Raw genomic sequence first — 21506 nt, forward strand, 5'->3', positions numbered from 1 at the left:
TACACGTCTACTTGCTTTCCCCGGCTGGCGCTGAGATGGGCAGGTGCTGGAGCAGCCCCGCTGGAAGCGATGCAGCATCCAGGACGACGGAGGAAGGGGCGGAGAGGGACCTCTGCTTTCCAGGCTGCCTTTTATACTGCCTCTGGTCACCTGACATGGAACGTACCCTAACCTAATCAGTTACCTGTACCTTCATTGCAATTAACTTAATCCAATTACGTGACCTGGAAAGGTCTATCTGCACAGCCCACTCTAAGATCATGTCCACTGCTGACAGACATTCTAAAACCTACGTGTACAGCTGCAAGCTTTGAAGAATAGATGCTCCCCGTCAGACATGTAACACTGGTGCCTCTACCCCTGTCTTCTTTTCCATCTTTTTGTTTTGTTTTGTTTTGTTTTGTTTTAAAAAATGTGGTAAAATAGACACCTTTTAATTGGACCACATTTAGTCTATCTCGACGTGGGCCTCAGTGTCATCAAGGAGATTCTCCTTGACGTGCAGTCACGGCCATGATCCATCTTCAGAGCTTCTCTTTCTTCCCCAAGGTAAGTCTGTCAGCAGAGAACCCTGACCGCACCCTCATGTGTTTTCTCCTCCAGGAGGCGCTTGGAAACCACCGTGAATTGGACCGCACTGGGAAACACAGATGAGGAAAGTCAACAACGCTTTGTCCTTCAGTGCCTGGCTCCTTTTTCAGCTCGTCTTGCGACTCCAGGCATTATGCCTGAAAAGTCTCCCGGACGCCTGTGAGGCTCTAATTCCCTGGGTCCCATTGCCATGTCTCTGGATTTGCGAAGATCCACCGCACCTTCTGTGGAACTCCCGTGTCGGTGAACTTTTGTGCCACGGCCCCTAATTCTGCCCATGGTCATCTGCAGCTGCACGACTTAGGGTCCATGTTCCTTGGACGGGAAGAGACAGGCAGGAGTCGGAATGATGAACCAGCACACTGGGGCATTTTCTCACGTAGCCCAAGTGACCCCATGGTGTTCTTGAGCTTTGGAACCAGTCGCGTCCCCTTTGACACTGCACCCGGCTCCCAGTCTCTCAATCGTGTTGGCCCTCCGGCGATCTCCCGTTGGATGAATTGCTCCTGCTGAAACTCGAGTCCCCTTTGATTTGCGCTTCATTAATTATTCATGATTCAGGTTGGAAGGCCTGCTGACGACCCTCTGTGGCCGTTCTCTGAGCTTTCCTGTCACATCGTTTCCTTCCACGCTCTTTGGTTCCTTATGGTCCTGCTCCTTCTGCTGTCAGAGGAGCAGAGAGTTGATCTTATTGATTCTGGATACGGATACTTTCTAGGTGATCTGGATAATCCAGATAACGACCCTCAACAGCGGCGGAAAGGGAGCAGACATTTGGTGTGTCTCAGAAAATCCCACTCAGTTCCGAGGCCCCCTAGATGTGGAATCCTGCTCAGAGTTGTTCCCAGGTCAGAGAATGGAGAGAGCCTGTGCATGATGGGATCTCCCTGCCTAGATCTTTCAGTGAGTCTCTACCTCAGCTACTCTTAGGATCAGGGGGAGAACCACGGTGTCAGACATCCGGAAAGAAGACGGGATGAATGTTTTACCTCTGAAGTACATCCCAAATGTGGGAGTTGACTTCAGCTTTGCTGGGGTCTATTTGGCCAGTGAAACTCTGCCTGGTTCATTCGCACATCCGGAAGCCACTTCACGGGGGGCCGTCGCAACTGGAACCACACACTTGGCATCGGCGGTTGAGCCAAATGGGGACTCGTGGTGCAAGCAACGCTCCCCACGTGTTAGCGTGGGTGAGATTCGGTTGGCGGAATTTTACTAGGTGCGTGTTAGTAGAGTGGGGCTGAGGTTTTCTTGCTCCTGTGGTTGTATACGAAGTCAAAGGTCCTGCCCAGCCCTGCGGTCCCCTCAGTCAACTCTGTTTCGGAGACATAACGATTTGGATTGCCAACAAGTCAAGAAATGTTCAAGCCCTTGGATGTAGGGTAAAGAAAGGGAGATCAGACTGTCACTGTGTCTATGTAGAAGGGGAAGACATAAGAGACTCCATTTTGAAAAAGACCTGTACTTTAAACAATTGCTTTGCTGAGATGTTGATCATTTGTAGCTTTGCCGCGGCCCCTTTGACCCAACTTGGAGCTCACAAAAACCTGTGTTGTATAACATCGAGGCTTAAGGGATCTAGGGCTGTGCAGGGCGTGCCTTGTTAACCAAATGTTTACGAGCAGTATACTTGGTAAAAGTCATTGCCATTCTCTAGTCTCAATAAACCAGGGGCACAATGCACCGTGGAAAGCCACAGGGACCTCTGCCCTTGAAAGCAGGGTATTGTCCAAGGTTTCTCCCCATGTGACAGTCTGAAATATGGCCTCGTGGGATGGGAAAGACCTGACTGTCCCCCAGCCTGACACCCGTAATGGGTCTGTGCTGAGGTGGATTAGTCAAAGAGGAAAGCCTCTTGCAGTTGAGATGCAGGAAGGCCACTGTCTCCTGCTTGCCCCTGGGAACTGAATGTCTCGGTGTAAAGCCCGATCGTACATTTGTTCAACTCTGAGCTCGGAGAAAAGCTGCCCTGTGGCGGGAGGCGAGACGTGTTGGCAGTAATGCTGCCTTGTTATTCTTTACTCCGCTGAGATGTTTGGGTGGAGAGAAACATAAATCTGGCCTACGTGCACGTCCAGGCATAGTACCTTCCCTTGAACTTAGTAATGATATAGATTCTTTGGCTCACGTATGTTTTTTTTTTTTTTTTTTTTTTTTTTTTGTTGACCTTCTCCTTATTATCACCCTGCTCTCCTACCACATTCCTTTTTGCTGAAATAATGAAAATCATAATCAATAAAAACTGAGGGAACTCAGAGGCCTGTGCCAGTGCAGGTCCTTGGTGTGCAGAGTGCCGGTCCCCTGGACCCACTGTTGTCTCCCTATACTTTGTCTCTGTGTCTTATTTCTTCTCTCCGTCTCTCATCCCACCCGACTAGAAACAGCCACAGGTGTGGAGGGGCAGGCCACCCCTTCACTCGGAAAATCAGTTAAACACAAACACGGAATGAGAGTCAAAAGACAATATGTCATCTTTTTGAGAATTTTATTCACTTCAAAACCAATTAAACACACACATGTACAAAGGCATTCCACAGCCCAGTTTTCGAGGCTGAGGAAAGACCCCGAGAGCGCTCTGCACAGCACGCTTCCCAGCGTCCGAAACACTGCTCTCAGGGCGGGGCACAGCGGAAGGGCTGCACCTCTCAGGGTTCCCTAACTTTTCCCTTATTCAGTCATCTAGAGAGCAAATACACAGTAATTCCCCAGTTTCCTATTGACGTCCCAGCGGAAGTCTGACTCCTGCGCGTCACGCAGTTTCTGAGGCAACGAATCTCTGGCACGGAAGCTTTTCCTGGCGCGTTTCCGGAGAACCACGCGAACTACAACGTCCCTCACCAGAATTCAATGAGGCAGAGCCCCTGCATCTGCTCCCTGCCTGGCCTGGACTCCCACATCCACAGAAGCGCCACAGCCGGGGAGCTTCGGAGTCACCGCACAGAGTCTGCTCTCTGCTCTGCACTCCTCAGTCCCACAGTCCCCTCCAAGTCACGGGAGCTGGAGGCCAAGGAGCCCCTGCCACCTGCAGTCTCACTCCAGGTCAGAATCGCTGTCCTCTGAGGAGGAGGAAACCTGAAGGTCCTCATAGAGGACGCTCGGTGGGACACGAACACGGGGACCCTCAGACTTCTCTGACACATGAGGGCTCTGAGCGAGGAAGGCTCCCGGCTTCTCAGGAGAGTGAAATGAGGGGGCCGCCAGGAGGCTGGAGCTCCAGCGTCCGTTTTCCAGTCTCCGGAAGAGCACTCTGAGAGGCTGGGCCCCATCATGGCTGGCCGCTGGGTGATGGGACATGGTGCAGGCCTGGGCAGTAGGCAGGCAAGGTCTGCTGTGCGGAGGCTGCCGGTCGACGCTGGGCACCTGGGCGGGTGTCCTCCTGCCCATCTGGGGCGACGTACTTGGTCCAAGTTCGGTTGCGGCTGGCGGAGGTTGGAGATTCTCCGGGGCCCCCAGCTCACCTCCCTGGATGGCGCTTTCGGGGATCTGGAAGGGACCCAGTCTCGGTTTGTTGGGGAAGTTCAGGCAAGCCTGAATCCGAGCCTGGGCAGGTCTCTTGGCTCCTGGCCCGAAGCTGAGATTGGAGCCTAGGCCCAAGCTGTGTGTGGCGGCTGGCGGGCAGGGCTGTGAGGTCACCGCAGGACGTTTGTCCTGTGCCTGGGGTCTGATGGCCTGGAGCAGGCCGTGGGTTTTGGAGGCAGCCTGGGGAACTTCTCGGCAGCCACCCTCAGGGCTGCTGTGTGTCGGCTTCACCACGAGGAGAGGCTCGGGGCCCTGCTGCCTGACTGCAGGCTGAGGGATGTCGGCCGCAGCCCCTGTCTGTCTTTCCTTTGGTCCAAGACTTGAGGAGGAGCTCAGACTGGCTTTTCTGAGGGGAGACGGCGAAGCCAAGACGGAGCCCCTGTCAGACCTTTCGGTAGCTGAGCGATCAGCGAGGACAGGGCCCAGGCGCGGCCTCTTACTGGTTGTGTGGACCGGCATTGGCCCGCTTGCAACCTGAAAGAGAGGAAACAACACAGGTTAGAAGTTCCTCCGCATGGAGCCAACGTGAAAATCAAGCACATCCAAAGACAAGGTGCACACGCCATGAAATTCTTAGTACAGTATCGACAGGCGGTCCTTGGAAGTAGGGACAGACCCTCCACCTGAGTGCTGATCAGGACAAGACACATGAAAGATGCGCTCTCGAGCTATGTGTAGCTGATCTAAGCACACCATTGTTCAAAAGATCGCGTCTTGGGCATTAACTGGATCAAAGCGCCTCCACTCAGCCTTCCATGAAGTGGAACGGACTGATGCCCTTCCGAAGGCAGGTTGGTGGCTCAAGGGTACTCAGGACGTCTTCTCTGAACACATGCATGTTCCTGGGTTTAGCCTTCTCCACGTTTGGGGCCTCTGAGGGACTAATTTCCTCATGCCGCTAGGAACATGTTGTTGGCAGGCTTGCCATAATTGGACAGAAAGAAAGCAACAGGAAATACGGCATCTTCAGATGCCTTGGCCTGGAATCAAATTGACCTGGAAGGATCGTGGAGTCCCTGACCCCAAGAAGGCAAGAAAGAGGGGTTCCCCGATTTCCTCCCGCAGACGGGAAGCTGAAAGGAAATCAACCAGGGTGACCTAGAGGAGAAAAGGACCAGGGGCCCGGGGTGACACTCACCCTCAGATAATCAGAAGATTCCGTGGATCCTTTTCGATTCGGCAGCGGCTTCTCTGGAGGTTTCCCAGAAAATATGTGGAGGAGAGCCTTCCTCTGAGGGTCTTGTTGCCTGCAGAACAGAAAAAGGTCAGGCCGTGCCCCCTGGTTTTCCCCAGGAGGCAGGGAGAACCCTGTGTGGGGCCCAGCCCCGTTCCGTGTTTTGTGATACAGAAATGGACATCTGGTGCCCTTTCCGCCTCTGCACCTTCCCTCACGTGCCAACCTTCCCGTCCCCCAGGTGGCCCTCTAGGCTTCCCAACTAAGGACTGTGATTTGGATTCCATCGCTTTTCCCCCTGTCGTGGGGAACGTGCACGAAGCGCCCCCGCCTCTCCCCGTCCCTGAATCTCCCAGAGCCAAAGGAGCTCCTGGGTGTGGAACCCCGGAGGACACGGAGCTCCGGCCTATTTCTCTGCAGCGTTCCTTCCCTGGCCCGGAGACGGAAAGGCACACGGTGTGCAGGTGCAGAGACACCATGTCCTTAGGAGGCAGTACCCTAAGAGTGGTGAAAACCCCTCCCACTGCTCACCTTGGTCTCTCTTCCTTCTCTCCCTTATCCTTGTTCAAGGGCCCCGGGTTGGCTTCAACCTGGGGCTTCCATGGTTTCAGGTTTTCCTTCCCTTCCTTTTCCCCCAAGGTCGCTGGAACCAGGGCTGCCTTCCAGCACTTCATGGGGCACCTGGTACTTCTGGCCGTGTGGCCAAAGGCCCCGCAGTTTTTGCACTTGAGCTGTGGGTGGAAAGGAAGTGATGTCGGTGAGTGAGCTGAAGCCACAGGCAGCGATCCCACGTCCACATTGGGACGGATTGTGAATTCAGAGCTGAATAAGGATTCCAAAGAGGGGACACCGGCATGGGGGCCGTTAAGTGCTGGGAGAGTTCGGATACGATGTTCCCTCCCAAAGCCCACGTGACGGAGGAACTCTGAAAGGAAGGACTCAAGGTTCCAAGGGGCACGACGGTGAACCCGAAGTCAACAACACAGCCAAACGTGGCTACACAGGACTCTAAGTAGAAAGGGAGGTTGCCCCCAAGAGTCTCTCAAGGGACCTATCGGGCCGGGGAGAAGGTCCCAAGCCACGCCCACCTTGGATGGGAAAAGCAACCTGGGTGGTGGTGACAGAGCTCTTTGGAATCCAACCCAGTCTCTGAGGACCGTGTGACACCCCCTCCCCCCGTCCCCACCCCCACCCCGATACCCAAGAGATCCAGGGCTAGACTTACCCTGGGATCTTCTTCACTGGGCGGGGGAGCCCTTGGCCCAACTGGGGCCCTCCGCTGCTTCTGGAGGGTCTGGGCTCTCACCAGTCTCTCGGCCCAAGATTTGGGGTCCCGACGTGCCATCATCTTCGTCGCCTGGGGGTTTTGTGACCGCCTTTTTCAGGGGTTGACTGTTGGGTCACCTGAAACACACACAAACACACACATGTCGATGGTTAAGCACATTGGATATTCACACACCCACAGGAAGCCACCTGCTAACTCCCTGCCGGTGTGGTCATGAGGAGACCTCACCACCAGTCGGTCAAATCTGTAGAACACAATGTGCTGTGTGCATCCTCGGATACTGTGTGTTCCTCTGCCATGACTACCTAGTCCAAGAGTAAACCGCACCTGCCACAGGGCCCGTGGCCTAGGTATGGGGAGTTGAGCTTTCAACCCCAAACAAGCAACTGATTCTGGAGACTGGACTTAGGTCTCTCACGATTCACTCCGGTAGAAGACACGGTGATTCTATCTCCCTTGACGGACAGAATGATCGAAGACACAGGGCATGGCTTGCGCCACCCTTTGGCAGGTCTGTTTGAAGTCAGGGATATGGGATGCTTCCTGTGACAACTTGAATCGCTACTCTGGCCATTTCATTAGGCAACTTCCAAGCACAAATTCATAGAGAGAAGTTACCTTCCTCTCTACCACACTAGCAGGTGATGGTCTTTCCTGTTCTACCTTTTGGCTTTAGCTCCAGCCCCTCTTTGCTTATTTATTTTTTCTGGTATTTTACGCATACCACACGAATTCATCTGAACAAACGGGGAACAAGTGCCACATCGTATCGACGTCTTACACGGCTGAAGGGCAAACCACCCTTTTTTCCAAAGTCCTTTTTCCATTTACCCACCAATTCAGCATGCTGCAGTACATTTCTTTTCGCATTCCCATCTTGGTCTTATCCCACATGTGGAGACGGATATGTTTTCTCGTTTTCTGTTGCAAGAATTACTAGTAACGAGAACACATCCTTCCCCACCAGCAAGCCCCAGTGTGATCGGTTTCTTTCGGCCTCCTGTGTCTCTTCCCCCCACCCCCACACCCCTCAGGGATTGCGTGAAAAAAACAATAGTTCAGTGAAACTAACCTGAAATTACACGTCTACTTGCTTTCCCCGGCTGGCGCTGAGATGGGCAGGTGCTGGAGCAGCCCCGCTGGAAGCGATGCAGCATCCAGGACGACGGAGGAAGGGGCGGAGAGGGACCTCTGCTTTCCAGGCTGCCTTTTATGCTGCCTCTGGTCACCTGACATGGAACGTACCCTAACCTAATCAGTTACCTGTACCTTCATTGCAATTAACTTAATCCAATTACGGGACCTGGAAAGGTCTATCTGCACAGCCCACTCTAAGATCATGTCCACTGCTGACAGACATTCTAAAACCTACGTGTACAGCTGCAAGCTTTGAAGAATAGATGCTCCCCGTCAGACATGTAACACTGGTGCCTGTACCCCTGTCTTCTTTTCCATCTTTTGGTTTGTTTTGTTTTGTTTTGTTTTAAAAAATGTGGTAAAATAGACACCTTTTAATTGGACCACATTTAGTCTATCTCGACGTGGGCCTCAGTGTCATCAAGGAGATTCTCCTTGACGTGCAGTCACGGCCATGATCCATCTTCAGAGCTTCTCTTTCTTCCCCAAGGTAAGTCTGTCAGCAGAGAACCCTGACCGCACCCTCATGTGTTTTCTCCTCCAGGAGGCGCTTGGAAACCACCGTGAATTGGACCGCACTGGGAAACACAGATGAGGAAAGTCAACAACGCTTTGTCCTTCAGTGCCTGGCTCCTTTTTCAGCTCGTCTTGCGACTCCAGGCATTATGCCTGAAAAGTCTCCCGGACGCCTGTGAGGCTCTAATTCCCTGGGTCCCATTGCCATGTCTCTGGATTTGCGAAGATCCACCGCACCTTCTGTGGAACTCCCGTGTCGGTGAACTTTTGTGCCACGGCCCCTAATTCTGCCCATGGTCATCTGCAGCTGCACGACTTAGGGTCCATGTTCCTTGGACGGGAAGAGACAGGCAGGAGTCGGAATGATGAACCAGCACACTGGGGCATTTTCTCACGTAGCCCAAGTGACCCCATGGTGTTCTTGAGCTTTGGAACCAGTCGCGTCCCCTTTGACACTGCACCCGGCTCCCAGTCTCTCAATCGTGTTGGCCCTCCGGCGATCTCCCGTTGGATGAATTGCTCCTGCTGAAACTCGAGTCCCCTTTGATTTGCGCTTCATTAATTATTCATGATTCAGGTTGGAAGGCCTGCTGACGACCCTCTGTGGCCGTTCTCTGAGCTTTCCTGTCACATCGTTTCCTTCCACGCTCTTTGGTTCCTTATGGTCCTGCTCCTTCTGCTGTCAGAGGAGCAGAGAGTTGATCTTATTGATTCTGGATACGGATACTTTCTAGGTGATCTGGATAATCCAGATAACGACCCTCAACAGCGGCGGAAAGGGAGCAGACATTTGGTGTGTCTCAGAAAATCCCACTCAGTTCCGAGGCCCCCTAGATGTGGAATCCTGCTCAGAGTTGTTCCCAGGTCAGAGAATGGAGAGAGCCTGTGCATGATGGGATCTCCCTGCCTAGATCTTTCAGTGAGTCTCTACCTCAGCTACTCTTAGGATCAGGGGGAGAACCACGGTGTCAGACATCCGGAAAGAAGACGGGATGAATGTTTTACCTCTGAAGTACATCCCAAATGTGGGAGTTGACTTCAGCTTTGCTGGGGTCTATTTGGCCAGTGAAACTCTGCCTGGTTCATTCGCACATCCGGAAGCCACTTCACGGGGGGCCGTCGCAACTGGAACCACACACTTGGCATCGGCGGTTGAGCCAAATGGGGACTCGTGGTGCAAGCAACGCTCCCCACGTGTTAGCGTGGGTGAGATTCGGTTGGCGGAATTTTACTAGGTGCGTGTTAGTAGAGTGGGGCTGAGGTTTTCTTGCTCCTGTGGTTGTATACGAAGTCAAAGGTCCTGCCCAGCCCTGCGGTCCCCTCAGTCAACTCTGTTTCGGAGACATAACGATTTGGATTGCCAACAAGTCAAGAAATGTTCAAGCCCTTGGATGTAGGGTAAAGAAAGGGAGATCAGACTGTCACTGTGTCTATGTAGAAGGGGAAGACATAAGAGACTCCATTTTGAAAAAGACCTGTACTTTAAACAATTGCTTTGCTGAGATGTTGATCATTTGTAGCTTTGCCGCGGCCCCTTTGACCCAACTTGGAGCTCACAAAAACCTGTGTTGTATAACATCGAGGCTTAAGGGATCTAGGGCTGTGCAGGGCGTGCCTTGTTAACCAAATGTTTACGAGCAGTATACTTGGTAAAAGTCATTGCCATTCCCTAGTCTCAATAAACCAGGGGCACAATGCACCGTGGAAAGCCACAGGGACCTCTGCCCCTGAAAGCAGGGTATTGTCCAAGGTTTCTCCCCATGTGACAGTCTGAAATATGGCCTCGTGGGATGGGAAAGACCTGACTGTCCCCCAGCCTGACACCCGTAATGGGTCTGTGCTGAGGTGGATTAGTCAAAGAGGAAAGCCTCTTGCAGTTGAGATGCAGGAAGGCCACTGTCTCCTGCTTGCCCCTGGGAACTGAATGTCTCGGTGTAAAGCCCGATCGTACATTTGTTCAACTCTGAGCTCGGAGAAAAGCTGCCCTGTGGCGGGAGGCGAGACGTGTTGGCAGTAATGCTGCCTTGTTATTCTTTACTCCGCTGAGATGTTTGGGTGGAGAGAAACATAAATCTGGCCTACGTGCATGTCCAGGCATAGTACCTTCCCTTGAACTTAGTAATGATATAGATTCGTTGGCTCACGTGTGTTTTTTTTTTTTTTTTTTTTTTTTTTTGTTGACCTTCTCCTTATTATCACCCTGCTCTCCTACCACATTCCTTTTTGCTGAAATAATGAAAATCATAATCAATAAAAACTGAGGGAACTCAGAGGCCGGTGCCGGTGCAGGTCCTTGGTGTGCTGAGTGCCGGTCCCCTGGACCCACTGTTGTCTCCCTATACTTTGTCTCTGTGTCTTATTTCTTCTCTCCGTCTCTCATCCCACCCGACTAGAAACAGCCACAGGTGTGGAGGGGCAGGCCACCCCTTCACTCGGAAAATCAGTTAAACACAAACACGGAATGAGAGTCAAAAGACAATATGTCATCTTTTTGAGAATTTTATTCACTTCAAAACCAATTAAACACACACATGTACAAAGGCATTCCACAGCCCAGTTTTCGAGGCTGAGGAAAGACCCCGAGAGCGCTCTGCACAGCACGCTTCCCAGCGTCCGAAACACTGCTCTCAGGGCGGGGCACAGCGGAAGGGCTGCACCTCTCAGGGTTCCCTAACTTTTCCCTTATTCAGTCATCTAGAGAGCAAATGCACAGTAATTCCCCAGTTTCCTATTGACGTCCCAGCGGAAGTCTGACTCCTGCGCGTCACGCAGTTTCTGAGGCAACGAATCTCTGGCACGGAAGCTTTTCCTGGCGCGTTTCCGGAGAACCACGCGAACTACAACGTCCCTCACCAGAATTCAATGAGGCAGAGTCCCTGCATCTGCTCCCTGCCTGGCCTGGACTCCCACATCCACAGAAGCGCCACAGCCGGGGAGCTTCGGAGTCACCGCACAGAGTCTGCTCTCTGCTCTGCACTCCTCAGTCCCACAGTCCCCTCCAAGTCACGGGAGCTGGAGGCCAAGGAGCCCCTGCCACCTGCAGTCTCACTCCAGGTCAGAATCGCTGTCCTCTGAGGAGGAGGAAACCTGAAGGTCCTCATAGAGGACGCTCGGTGGGACACGAACACGGGGACCCTCAGACTTCTCTGACACATGAGGGCTCTGAGCGAGGAAGGCTCCCGGCTTCTCAGGAGAGTGAAATGAGGGGGCCGCCAGGAGGCTGGAGCTCCAGCGTCCGTTTTCCAGTCTCCGGAAGAGCACTCTGAGAGGCTGGGCCCCATCATGGCTGGCCGCTGGGTGATGGGACATGGTGCAGGCCTGGGCAGTAGGCAGGCAAGGTCTGCTGTGCGGAGGCTGCCGGTCGACGCTGGGCACCTGGGCGGGTGTCCTCCTGCCCATCTGGGGCGACGTACTTGGTCCAAGTTCGGTTGCGGCTGGCGGAGGTTGGAGATTCTCCGGGGCCCCCAGCTCACCTCCCTGGATGGCGCTTTCGGGGATCTGGAAGGGACCCAGTCTCGGTTTCTTGGGGAAGTTCAGGCAAGCCTGAATCCGAGCCTGGGCAGGTCTCTTGGCTCCTGGCCCGAAGCTGAGATTGGAGCCTAGGCCCAAGCTGTGTGTGGCGGCTGGCGGGCAGGGCTGTGAGGTCACCGCAGGACGTTTGTCCTGTGCCTGGGGTCTGATGGCCTGGAGCAGGCCGTGGGTTTTGGAGGCAGCCTGGGGAACTTCTCGGCAGCCACCCTCAGGGCTGCTGTGTGTCGGCTTCACCACGAGGAGAGGCTCGGGGCCCTGCTGCCTGACTGCAGGCTGAGGGATGTCGGCCGCAGCCCCTGTCTGTCTTTCCTTTGGTCCAAGACTTGAGGAGGAGCTCAGACTGGCTTTTCTGAGGGGAGACGGCGAAGCCAAGACGGAGCCCCTGTCAGACCTTTCGGTAGCTGAGCGATCAGCGAGGACAGGGCCCAGGCGCGGCCTCTTACTGGTTGTGTGGACCGGCATTGGCCCGCTTGCAACCTGAAAGAGAGGAAACAACACAGGTTAGAAGTTCCTCCGCATGGAGCCAACGTGAAAATCAAGCACATCCAAAGACAAGGTGCACACGCCATGAAATTCTTAGTACAGTATCGACAGGCGGTCCTTGGAAGTAGGGACAGACCCTCCACCTGAGTGCTGATCAGGACAAGACACATGAAAGATGCGCTCTCGAGCTATGTGTAGCTGATCTAAGCACACCATTGTTCAAAAGATCGCGTCTTGGGCATTAACTGGATCAAAGCGCCTCCACTCAGCCTTCCATGAAGTGGAACGGACTGATGCCCTTCCGAAGGCAGGTTGGTGGCTCAAGGGTACTCAGGACGTCTTCTCTGAACACATGCATGTTCCTGGGTTTAGCCTTCTCCACGTTTGGGGCCTCTGAGGGACTAATTTCCTCATGCCGCTAGGAACATGTTGTTGGCAGGCTTGCCATAATTGGACAGAAAGAAAGCAACAGGAAATACGGCATCTTCAGATGCCTTGGCCTGGAATCAAATTGACCTGGAAGGATCGTGGAGTCCCTGACCCCAAGAAGGCAAGAAAGAGGGGTTCCCCGATTTCCTCCCGCAGACGGGAAGCTGAAAGGAAATCAACCAGGGTGACCTAGAGGAGAAAAGGACCAGGGGCCCGGGGTGACACTCACCCTCAGATAATCAGAAGATTCCGTGGATCCTTTTCGATTCGGCAGCGGCTTCTCTGGAGGTTTCCCAGAAAATATGTGGAGGAGAGCCTTCCTCTGCGGGTCTTGTTGCCTGCAGAACAGAAAAAGGTCAGGCCGTGCCCCCTGGTTTTCCCCAGGAGACAGGGAGAACCCTGTGTGGGGCCCAGCCCCGTTCCGTGTTTTGTGATACAGAAATGGACATCTGGTGCCCTTTCCGCCTCTGCACCTTCCCTCACGTGCCAACCTTCCCGTCCCCCAGGTGGCCCTCTAGGCTTCCCAACTAAGGACTGTGATTTAGATTCCATCGCTTTTCCCCCTGTCGTGGGGAACGTGCACGAAGCGCCCCCGCCTCTCCCCGTCCCTGAATCTCCCAGAGCCAAAGGAGCTCCTGGGTGTGGAACCCCGGAGGACACGGAGCTCCGGCCTATTTCTCTGCAGCGTTCCTTCCCTGGCCCGGAGACGGAAAGGCACACGGTGTGCAGGTGCAGAGACACCATGTCCTTAGGAGGCAGTACCCTAAGAGTGGTGAAAACCCCTCCCACTGCTCACCTTGGTCTCTCTTCCTTCTCTCCCTTATCCTTGTTCAAGGGCCCCGGGTTGGCTTCAACCTGGGGCTTCCATGGTTTCAGGTTTTCCTTCCCTTCCTTTTCCCCCAAGGTCGCTGGAACCAGGGCTGCCTTCCAGCACTTCATGGGGCACCTGGTACTTCTGGCCGTGTGGCCAAAGGCCCCGCAGTTTTTGCACTTGAGCTGTGGGTGGAAAGGAAGTGATGTCGGTGAGTGAGCTGAAGCCACAGGCAGCGATCCCACGTCCACATTGGGACGGATTGTGAATTCAGAGCTGAATAAGGATTCCAAAGAGGGGACACCGGCATGGGGGCCGTTAAGTGCTGGGAGAGTTCGGATACGATGTTCCCTCCCAAAGCCCACGTGACGGAGGAACTCTGAAAGGAAGGACTCAAGGTTCCAAGGGGCACGACGGTGAACCCGAAGTCAACAACACAGCCAAACGTGGCTACACAGGACTCTAAGTAGAAAGGGAGGTTGCCCCCAAGAGTCTCTCAAGGGACCTATCGGGCCGGGGAGAAGGTCCCAAGCCACGCCCACCTTGGATGGGAAAAGCAACCTGGGTGGTGGTGACAGAGCTCTTTGGAATCCAACCCAGTCTCTGAGGACCGTGTGACACCCCCTCCCCCCGTCCCCACCCCCACCCCGATACCCAAGAGATCCAGGGCTAGACTTACCCTGGGATCTTCTTCACTGGGCGGGGGAGCCCTTGGCCCAACTGGGGCCCTCCGCTGCTTCTGGAGGGTCTGGGCTCTCACCAGTCTCTCGGCCCAAGATTTGGGGTCCCGACGTGCCATCATCTTCGTCGCCTGGGGGTTTTGTGACCGCCTTTTTCAGGGGTTGACTGTTGGGTCACCTGAAACACACACAAACACACACATGTCGATGGTTAAGCACATTGGATATTCACACACCCACAGGAAGCCACCTGCTAACTCCCTGCCGGTGTGGTCATGAGGAGACCTCACCACCAGTCGGTCAAATCTGTAGAACACAATGTGCTGTGTGCATCCTCGGATACTGTGTGTTCCTCTGCCATGACTACCTAGTCCAAGAGTAAACCGCACCTGCCACAGGGCCCGTGGCCTAGGTATGGGGAGTTGAGCTTTCAACCCCAAACAAGCAACTGATTCTGGAGACTGGACTTAGGTCTCTCACGATTCACTCCGGTAGAAGACACGGTGATTCTATCTCCCTTGACGGACAGAATGATCGAAGACACAGGGCATGGCTTGCGCCACCCTTTGGCAGGTCTGTTTGAAGTCAGGGATAAGGGATGCTTCCTGTGACAACTTGAATCGCTACTCTGGCCATTTCATTAGGCAACTTCCAAGCACAAATTCATAGAGAGAAGTTACCTTCCTCTCTACCACACTAGCAGGTGATGGTCTTTCCTGTTCTACCTTTTGGCTTTAGCTCCAGCCCCTCTTTGCTTATTTATTTTTTCTGGTATTTTACGCATACCACACGAATTCATCTGAACAAACGGGGAACAAGTGCCACATCGTATCGACGTCTTACACGGCTGAAGGGCAAACCACCCTTTTTTCCAAAGTCCTTTTTCCATTTACCCACCAATTCAGCATGCTGCAGTACATTTCTTTTCGCATTCCCATCTTGGTCTTATCCCACACGTGGAGACGGATATGTTTTCTCGTTTTCTGTTGCAAGAATTACTAGTAACGAGAACACATCCTTCCCCACCAGCAAGCCCCAGTGTGATCGGTTTCTTTCGGCCTCCTGTGTCTCTTCCCCCCACCCCCACACCCCTCAGGGATTGCGTGAAAAAAACAATAGTTCAGTGAAACTAACCTGAAATTACACGTCTACTTGCTTTCCCCGGCTGGCGCTGAGATGGGCAGGTGCTGGAGCAGCCCCGCTGGAAGCGATGCAGCATCCAGGACGACGGAGGAAGGGGCGGAGAGGGACCTCTGCTTTCCAGGCTGCCTTTTATGCTGCCTCTGGTCACCTGACATGGAACGTACCCTAACCTAATCAGTTACCTGTACCTTCATTGCAATTAACTTAATCCAATTACGTGACCTGGAAAGGTCTATCTGCACAGCCCACTCTAAGATCATGTCCACTGCTGACAGACATTCTAAAACCTACGTGTACAGCTGCAAGCTTTGAAGAATAGATGCTCCCCGTCAGACATGTAACACTGGTGCCTGTACCCCTGTCTTCTTTTCCATCTTTTTGTTTTGTTTTGTTTTGTTTTGTTTTAAAAAATGTGGTAAAATAGACACCTTTTAATTGGACCACATTTAGTCTATCTCGACGTGGGCCTCAGTGTCATCAAGGAGATTCTCCTTGACGTGCAGTCACGGCCATGATCCATCTTCAGAGCTTCTCTTTCTTCCCCAAGGTAAGTCTGTCAGCAGAGAACCCTGACCGCACCCTCATGTGTTTTCTCCTCCAGGAGGCGCTTGGAAACCACCGTGAATTGGACCGCACTGGGAAACACAGATGAGGAAAGTCAACAACGCTTTGTCCTTCAGTGCCTGGCTCCTTTTTCAGCTCGTCTTGCGACTCCAGGCATTATGCCTGAAAAGTCTCCCGGACGCCTGTGAGGCTCTAATTCCCTGGGTCCCATTGCCATGTCTCTGGATTTGCGAAGATCCACCGCACCTTCTGTGGAACTCCCGTGTCGGTGAACTTTTGTGCCACGGCCCCTAATTCTGCCCATGGTCATCTGCAGCTGCACGACTTAGGGTCCATGTTCCTTGGACGGGAAGAGACAGGCAGGAGTCGGAATGATGAACCAGCACACTGGGGCATTTTCTCACGTAGCCCAAGTGACCCCATGGTGTTCTTGAGCTTTGGAACCAGTCGCGTCCCCTTTGACACTGCACCCGGCTCCCAGTCTCTCAATCGTGTTGGCCCTCCGGCGATCTCCCGTTGGATGAATTGCTCCTGCTGAAACTCGAGTCCCCTTTGATTTGCGCTTCATTAATTATTCATGATTCAGGTTGGAAGGCCTGCTGACGACCCCCTGTGGCCGTTCTCTGAGCTTTCCTGTCACATCGTTTCCTTCCACGCTCTTTGGTTCCTTATGGTCCTGCTCCTTCTGCTGTCAGAGGAGCAGAGAGTTGATCTTATTGATTCTGGATACGGATACTTTCTAGGTGATCTGGATAATCCAGATAACGACCCTCAACAGCGGCGGAAAGGGAGCAGCCATTTGGTGTGTCTCAGAAAATCCCGCTCAGTTCCGAGGCCCCCTAGATGTGGAATCCTGCTCAGAGTTGTTCCCAGGTCAGAGAATGGAGAGAGCCTGTGCATGATGGGATCTCCCTGCCTAGATCTTTCAGTGAGTCTCTACCTCAGCTACTCTTAGGATCAGGGGGAGAACCACGGTGTCAGACATCCGGAAAGAAGACGGGATGAATGTTTTACCTCTGAAGTACATCCCAAATGTGGGAGTTGACTTCAGCTTTGCTGGGGTCTATTTGGCCAGTGAAACTCTGCCTGGTTCATTCGCACATCCGGAAGCCACTTCACGGGGGGCCGTCGCAACTGGAACCACACACTTGGCATCGGCGGTTGAGCCAAATGGGGACTCGTGGTGCAAGCAACGCTCCCCACGTGTTAGCGTGGGTGAGATTCGGTTGGCGGAATTTTACTAGGTGCGTGTTAGTAGAGTGGGGCTGAGGTTTTCTTGCTCCTGTTGTTGTGTATGAAGTCAACGGTCCTGCCCAGCCCTGCGGTCCCCTCAGTCAACTCTGTTTCGGAGACATAACGATTTGGATTGCTAACAAGTCAAGAAATGTAGGGTAAAGAAAGGGAGATCAGACTGTCACTGTGTCTATGTAGAAGGGGAAGACATAAGAGACTCCATTTTGAAAAAGACCTGTACTTTAAACAATTGCTTTGCTGAGATGTTGATCATTTGTAGCTTTGCCGCGGCCCCTTTGACCCAACTTGGAGCTCACAAAAACCTGTGTTGTATAACATCGAGGCTTAAGGGATCTAGGGCTGTGCAGGGCGTGCCTTGTTAACCAAATGTTTACGAGCAGTATACTTGGTAAAAGTCATTGCCATTCTCTAGTCTCAATAAACCAGGGGCACAATGCACCGTGGAAAGCCACAGGGACCTCTGCCCTTGAAAGCAGGGTATTGTCCAAGGTTTCTCCCCATGTGACAGTCTGAAATATGGCCTCGTGGGATGGGAAAGACCTGACTGTCCCCCAGCCTGACACCCGTAATGGGTCTGTGCTGAGGTGGATTAGTCAAAGAGGAAAGCCTCTTGCAGTTGAGATGCAGGAAGGCCACTGTCTCCTGCTTGCCCCTGGGAACTGAATGTCTCGGTGTAAAGCCCGATCGTACATTTGTTCAACTCTGAGCTCGGAGAAAAGCTGCCCTGTGGCGGGAGGCGAGACGTGTTGGCAGTAATGCTGCCTTGTTATTCTTTACTCCACTGAGATGTTTGGGTGGAGAGAAACATAAATCTGGCCTACGTGCACGTCCAGGCATAGTACCTTCCCTTGAACTTAGTAATGATATAGATTCTTTGGCTCACGTGTGTTTTTTTTTTTTTTTTTTTTTTTTGTTGACCTTCTCCTTATTATCACCCTGCTCTCCTACCACATTCCTTTTTGCTGAAATAATGAAAATCATAATCAATAAAAACTGAGGGAACTCAGAGGCCGGTGCCGGTGCAGGTCCTTGGTGAGCTGAGTGCCGGTCCCCTGGACCCACTGTTGTCTCCCTATACTTTGTCTCTGTGTCTTATTTCTTCTCTCCGTCTCTCATCCCACCCGACTAGAAACAGCCACAGGTGTGGAGGGGCAGGCCACCCCTTCACTCGGAAAATCAGTTAAACACAAACACGGAATGAGAGTCAAAAGACAATATGTCATCTTTTTGAGAATTTTATTCACTTCAAAACCAATTAAACACACACATGTACAAATGCATTCCACAGCCCAGTTTTCGAGGCTGAGGAAAGACCCCGAGAGCGCTCTGCACAGCACGCTTCCCAGCGTCCGAAACACTGCTCTCAGGGCGGGGCACAGCGGAAGGGCTGCACCTCTCAGGGTTCCCTAACTTTTCCCTTATTCAGTCATCTAGAGAGCAAATACACAGTAATTCCCCAGTTTCCTATTGACGTCCCAGCGGAAGTCTGACTCCTGCGCGTCACGCAGTTTCTGAGGCAACGAATCTCTGGCACGGAAGCTTTTCCTGGCGCGTTTCCGGAGAACCACGCGAACTACAACGTCCCTCACCAGAATTCAATGAGGCAGAGCCCCTGCATCTGCTCCCTGCCTGGCCTGGACTCCCACATCCACAGAAGCGCCACAGCCGGGGAGCTTCGGAGTCACCGCACAGAGTCTGCTCTCTGCTCTGCACTCCTCAGTCCCACAGTCCCCTCCAAGTCACGGGAGCTGGAGGCCAAGGAGCCCCTGCCACCTGCAGTCTCACTCCAGGTCAGAATCGCTGTCCTCTGAGGAGGAGGAAACCTGAAGGTCCTCATAGAGGACGCTCGGTGGGACACGAACACGGGGACCCTCAGACTTCTCTGACACATGAGGGCTCTGAGCGAGGAAGGCTCCCGGCTTCTCAGGAGAGTGAAATGAGGGGGCCGCCAGGAGGCTGGAGCTCCAGCGTCCGTTTTCCAGTCTCCGGAAGAGCACTCTGAGAGGCTGGGCCCCATCATGGCTGGCCGCTGGGTGATGGGACATGGTGCAGGCCTGGGCAGTAGGCAGGCAAGGTCTGCTGTGCGGAGGCTGCCGGTCGACGCTGGGCACCTGGGCGGGTGTCCTCCTGCCCATCTGGGGCGACGTACTTGGTCCAAGTTCGGTTGCGGCTGGCGGAGGTTGGAGATTCTCCGGGGCCCCCAGCTCACCTCCCTGGATGGCGCTTTCGGGGATCTGGAAGGGACCCAGTCTCGGTTTCTTGGGGAAGTTCAGGCAAGCCTGAATCCGAGCCTGGGCAGGTCTCTTGGCTCCTGGCCCGAAGCTGAGATTGGAGCCTAGGCCCAAGCTGTGTGTGGCGGCTGGCGGGCAGGGCTGTGAGGTCACCGCAGGACGTATGTCCTGTGCCTGGGGTCTGATGGCCTGGAGCAGGCCGTGGGTTTTGGAGGCAGCCTGGGGAACTTCTCGGCAGCCACCCTCAGGGCTGCTGTGTGTCGGCTTCACCACGAGGAGAGGCTCGGGGCCCTGCTGCCTGACTGCAGGCTGAGGGATGTCGGCCGCAGCCCCTGTCTGTCTTTCCTTTGGTCCAAGACTTGAGGAGGAGCTCAGACTGGCTTTTCTGAGGGGAGACGGCGAAGCCAAGACGGAGCCCCTGTCAGACCTTTCGGTAGCTGAGCGATCAGCGAGGACAGGGCCCAGGCGCGGCCTCTTACTGGTTGTGTGGACCGGCATTGGCCCGCTTGCAACCTGAAAGAGAGGAAACAACACAGGTTAGAAGTTCCTCCGCATGGAGCCAACGTGAAAATCAAGCACATCCAAAGACAAGGTGCACACGCCATGAAATTCTTAGTACAGTATCGACAGGCGGTCCTTGGAAGTAGGGACAGACCCTCCACCTGAGTGCTGATCAGGACAAGACACATGAAAGATGCGCTCTCGAGCTATGTGTAGCTGATCTAAGCACACCATTGTTCAAAAGATCGCGTCTTGGGCATTAACTGGATCAAAGCGCCTCCACTCAGCCTTCCATGAAGTGGAACGGACTGATGCCCTTCCGAAGGCAGGTTGGTGGCTCAAGGGTACTCAGGACGTCTTCTCTGAACACATGCATGTTCCTGGGTTTAGCCTTCTCCACGTTTGGGGCCTCTGAGGGACTAATTTCCTCATGCCGCTAGGAATATGTTGTTGGCAGGCTTGCCATAATTGGACAGAAAGAAAGCAACAGGAAATACGGCATCTTCAGATGCCTTGGCCTGGAATCAAATTGACCTGGAAGGATCGTGGAGTCCCTGACCCCAAGAAGGCAAGAAAGAGGGGTTCCCCGATTTCCTCCCGCAGACGGGAAGCTGAAAGGAAATCAACCAGGGTGACCTAGAGGAGAAAAGGACCAGGGGCCCGGGGTGACACTCACCCTCAGATAATCAGAAGATTCCGTGGATCCTTTTCGATTCGGCAGCGGCTTCTCTGGAGGTTTCCCAGAAAACATGTGGAGGAGAGCCTTCCTCTGCGGGTCTTGTTGCCTGCAGAACAGAAAAAGGTCAGGCCGTGCCCCCTGGTTTTCCCCAGGAGACAGGGAGAACCCTGTGTGGGGCCCAGCCCCGTTCCGTGTTTTGTGATACAGAAATGGACATCTGGTGCCCTTTCCGCCTCTGCACCTTCCCTCACGTGCCAACCTTCCCGTCCCCCAGGTGGCCCTCTAGGCTTCCCAACTAAGGACTGTGATTTGGATTCCATCGCTTTTCCCCCTGTCGTGGGGAACGTGCACGAAGCGCCCCCGCCTCTCCCCGTCCCTGAATCTCCCAGAGCCAAAGGAGCTCCTGGGTGTGGAACCCCGGAGGACACGGAGCTCCGGCCTATTTCTCTGCAGCGTTCCTTCCCTGGCCCGGAGACGGAAAGGCACACGGTGTGCAGGTGCAGAGACACCATGTCCTTAGGAGGCAGTACCCTAAGAGTGGTGAAAACCCCTCCCACTGCTCACCTTGGTCTCTCTTCCTTCTCTCCCTTATCCTTGTTCAAGGGCCCCGGGTTGGCTTCAACCTGGGGCTTCCATGGTTTCAGGTTTTCCTTCCCTTCCTTTTTCCCCAAGGTCTCTGGAACCAGGGCTGCCTTCCAGCACTTCATGGGGCACCTGGTACTTCTGGCCGTGTGGCCAAAGGCCCCGCAGTTTTTGCACTTGAGCTGTGGGTGGAAAGGAAGTGATGTCGGTGAGTGAGCTGAAGCCACAGGCAGCGATCCCACGTCCACATTGGGACGGATTGTGAATTCAGAGCTGAATAAGGATTCCAAAGAGGGGACACCGGCATGGGGGCCGTTAAGTGCTGGGAGAGTTCGGATACGATGTTCCCTCCCAAAGCCCACGTGACGGAGGAACTCTGAAAGGAAGGACTCA

At 53.8% G+C, this 21506-nt stretch overlaps 3 protein-coding genes across 3 annotated transcripts; all 3 read right to left on the minus strand.

Moving 5' to 3' along the window:
* Positions 1-3621: 3621 nt before the first annotated feature.
* Positions 3622-6632, minus strand: LOC134730861 (protein FAM90A15-like). The gene is made up of 4 exons (XM_063606542.1): positions 6510-6632; positions 5816-6015; positions 5249-5357; positions 3622-4584 (listed from the first exon to the last, which is right to left on the minus strand). Exons 1-4 carry the CDS (start codon positions 6630-6632, stop codon positions 3622-3624), a joined length of 1395 nt encoding a protein of 464 aa, XP_063462612.1.
* Positions 6633-11270: 4638 nt separating this feature from the next.
* Positions 11271-14281, minus strand: LOC129395866 (protein FAM90A15-like). The gene is made up of 4 exons (XM_055107291.1): positions 14159-14281; positions 13465-13664; positions 12898-13006; positions 11271-12233 (listed from the first exon to the last, which is right to left on the minus strand). Exons 1-4 carry the CDS (start codon positions 14279-14281, stop codon positions 11271-11273), a joined length of 1395 nt encoding a protein of 464 aa, XP_054963266.1.
* A 4620-nt stretch (positions 14282-18901) lies between these two features.
* LOC129395865 (protein FAM90A15-like) lies at positions 18902-21238 on the minus strand. Its single transcript, XM_055107290.2, has 3 exons — positions 21096-21238; positions 20529-20637; positions 18902-19864 (listed from the first exon to the last, which is right to left on the minus strand). Exons 1-3 carry the CDS (start codon positions 21236-21238, stop codon positions 18902-18904), a joined length of 1215 nt encoding a protein of 404 aa, XP_054963265.2.
* Between the last annotated feature and the right edge of the window lie 268 nt (positions 21239-21506).

The sequence above is a fragment of the Pan paniscus genome, chromosome 7 (assembly GCF_029289425.2).
Source record: "Pan paniscus chromosome 7, NHGRI_mPanPan1-v2.0_pri, whole genome shotgun sequence".
Classification (NCBI taxonomy): domain Eukaryota; kingdom Metazoa; phylum Chordata; class Mammalia; order Primates; family Hominidae; genus Pan; species Pan paniscus.

Excerpts from the sequence above, each read along its gene's own strand:
- LOC134730861 (XM_063606542.1), bottom strand. The coding sequence starts at position 6,632 with ATGATGGCACGTCGGGACCCCAAATCTTGGGCCGAGAGACTGGTGAGA. Across the intron at positions 6,016-6,509 it reads CCAGTGAAGAAGATCCCAGG|CTCAAGTGCAAAAACTGCGG; the intron begins GTAAGTCTAGCC and ends TTCCACCCACAG. Across the intron at positions 4,585-5,248 it reads AATCTTCTGATTATCTGAGG|GTTGCAAGCGGGCCAATGCC; the intron begins GTGAGTGTCACC and ends CCTCTCTTTCAG.
- LOC129395866 (XM_055107291.1), bottom strand. The coding sequence starts at position 14,281 with ATGATGGCACGTCGGGACCCCAAATCTTGGGCCGAGAGACTGGTGAGA. Across the intron at positions 13,665-14,158 it reads CCAGTGAAGAAGATCCCAGG|CTCAAGTGCAAAAACTGCGG; the intron begins GTAAGTCTAGCC and ends TTCCACCCACAG. Across the intron at positions 12,234-12,897 it reads AATCTTCTGATTATCTGAGG|GTTGCAAGCGGGCCAATGCC; the intron begins GTGAGTGTCACC and ends CCTCTCTTTCAG.
- LOC129395865 (XM_055107290.2), bottom strand. The coding sequence starts at position 21,238 with ATGAAGTGCTGGAAGGCAGCCCTGGTTCCAGAGACCTTGGGGAAAAAG. Across the intron at positions 20,638-21,095 it reads GAGAAGGAAGAGAGACCAAG|GCAACAAGACCCGCAGAGGA; the intron begins GTGAGCAGTGGG and ends TCTGTTCTGCAG. Across the intron at positions 19,865-20,528 it reads AATCTTCTGATTATCTGAGG|GTTGCAAGCGGGCCAATGCC; the intron begins GTGAGTGTCACC and ends CCTCTCTTTCAG.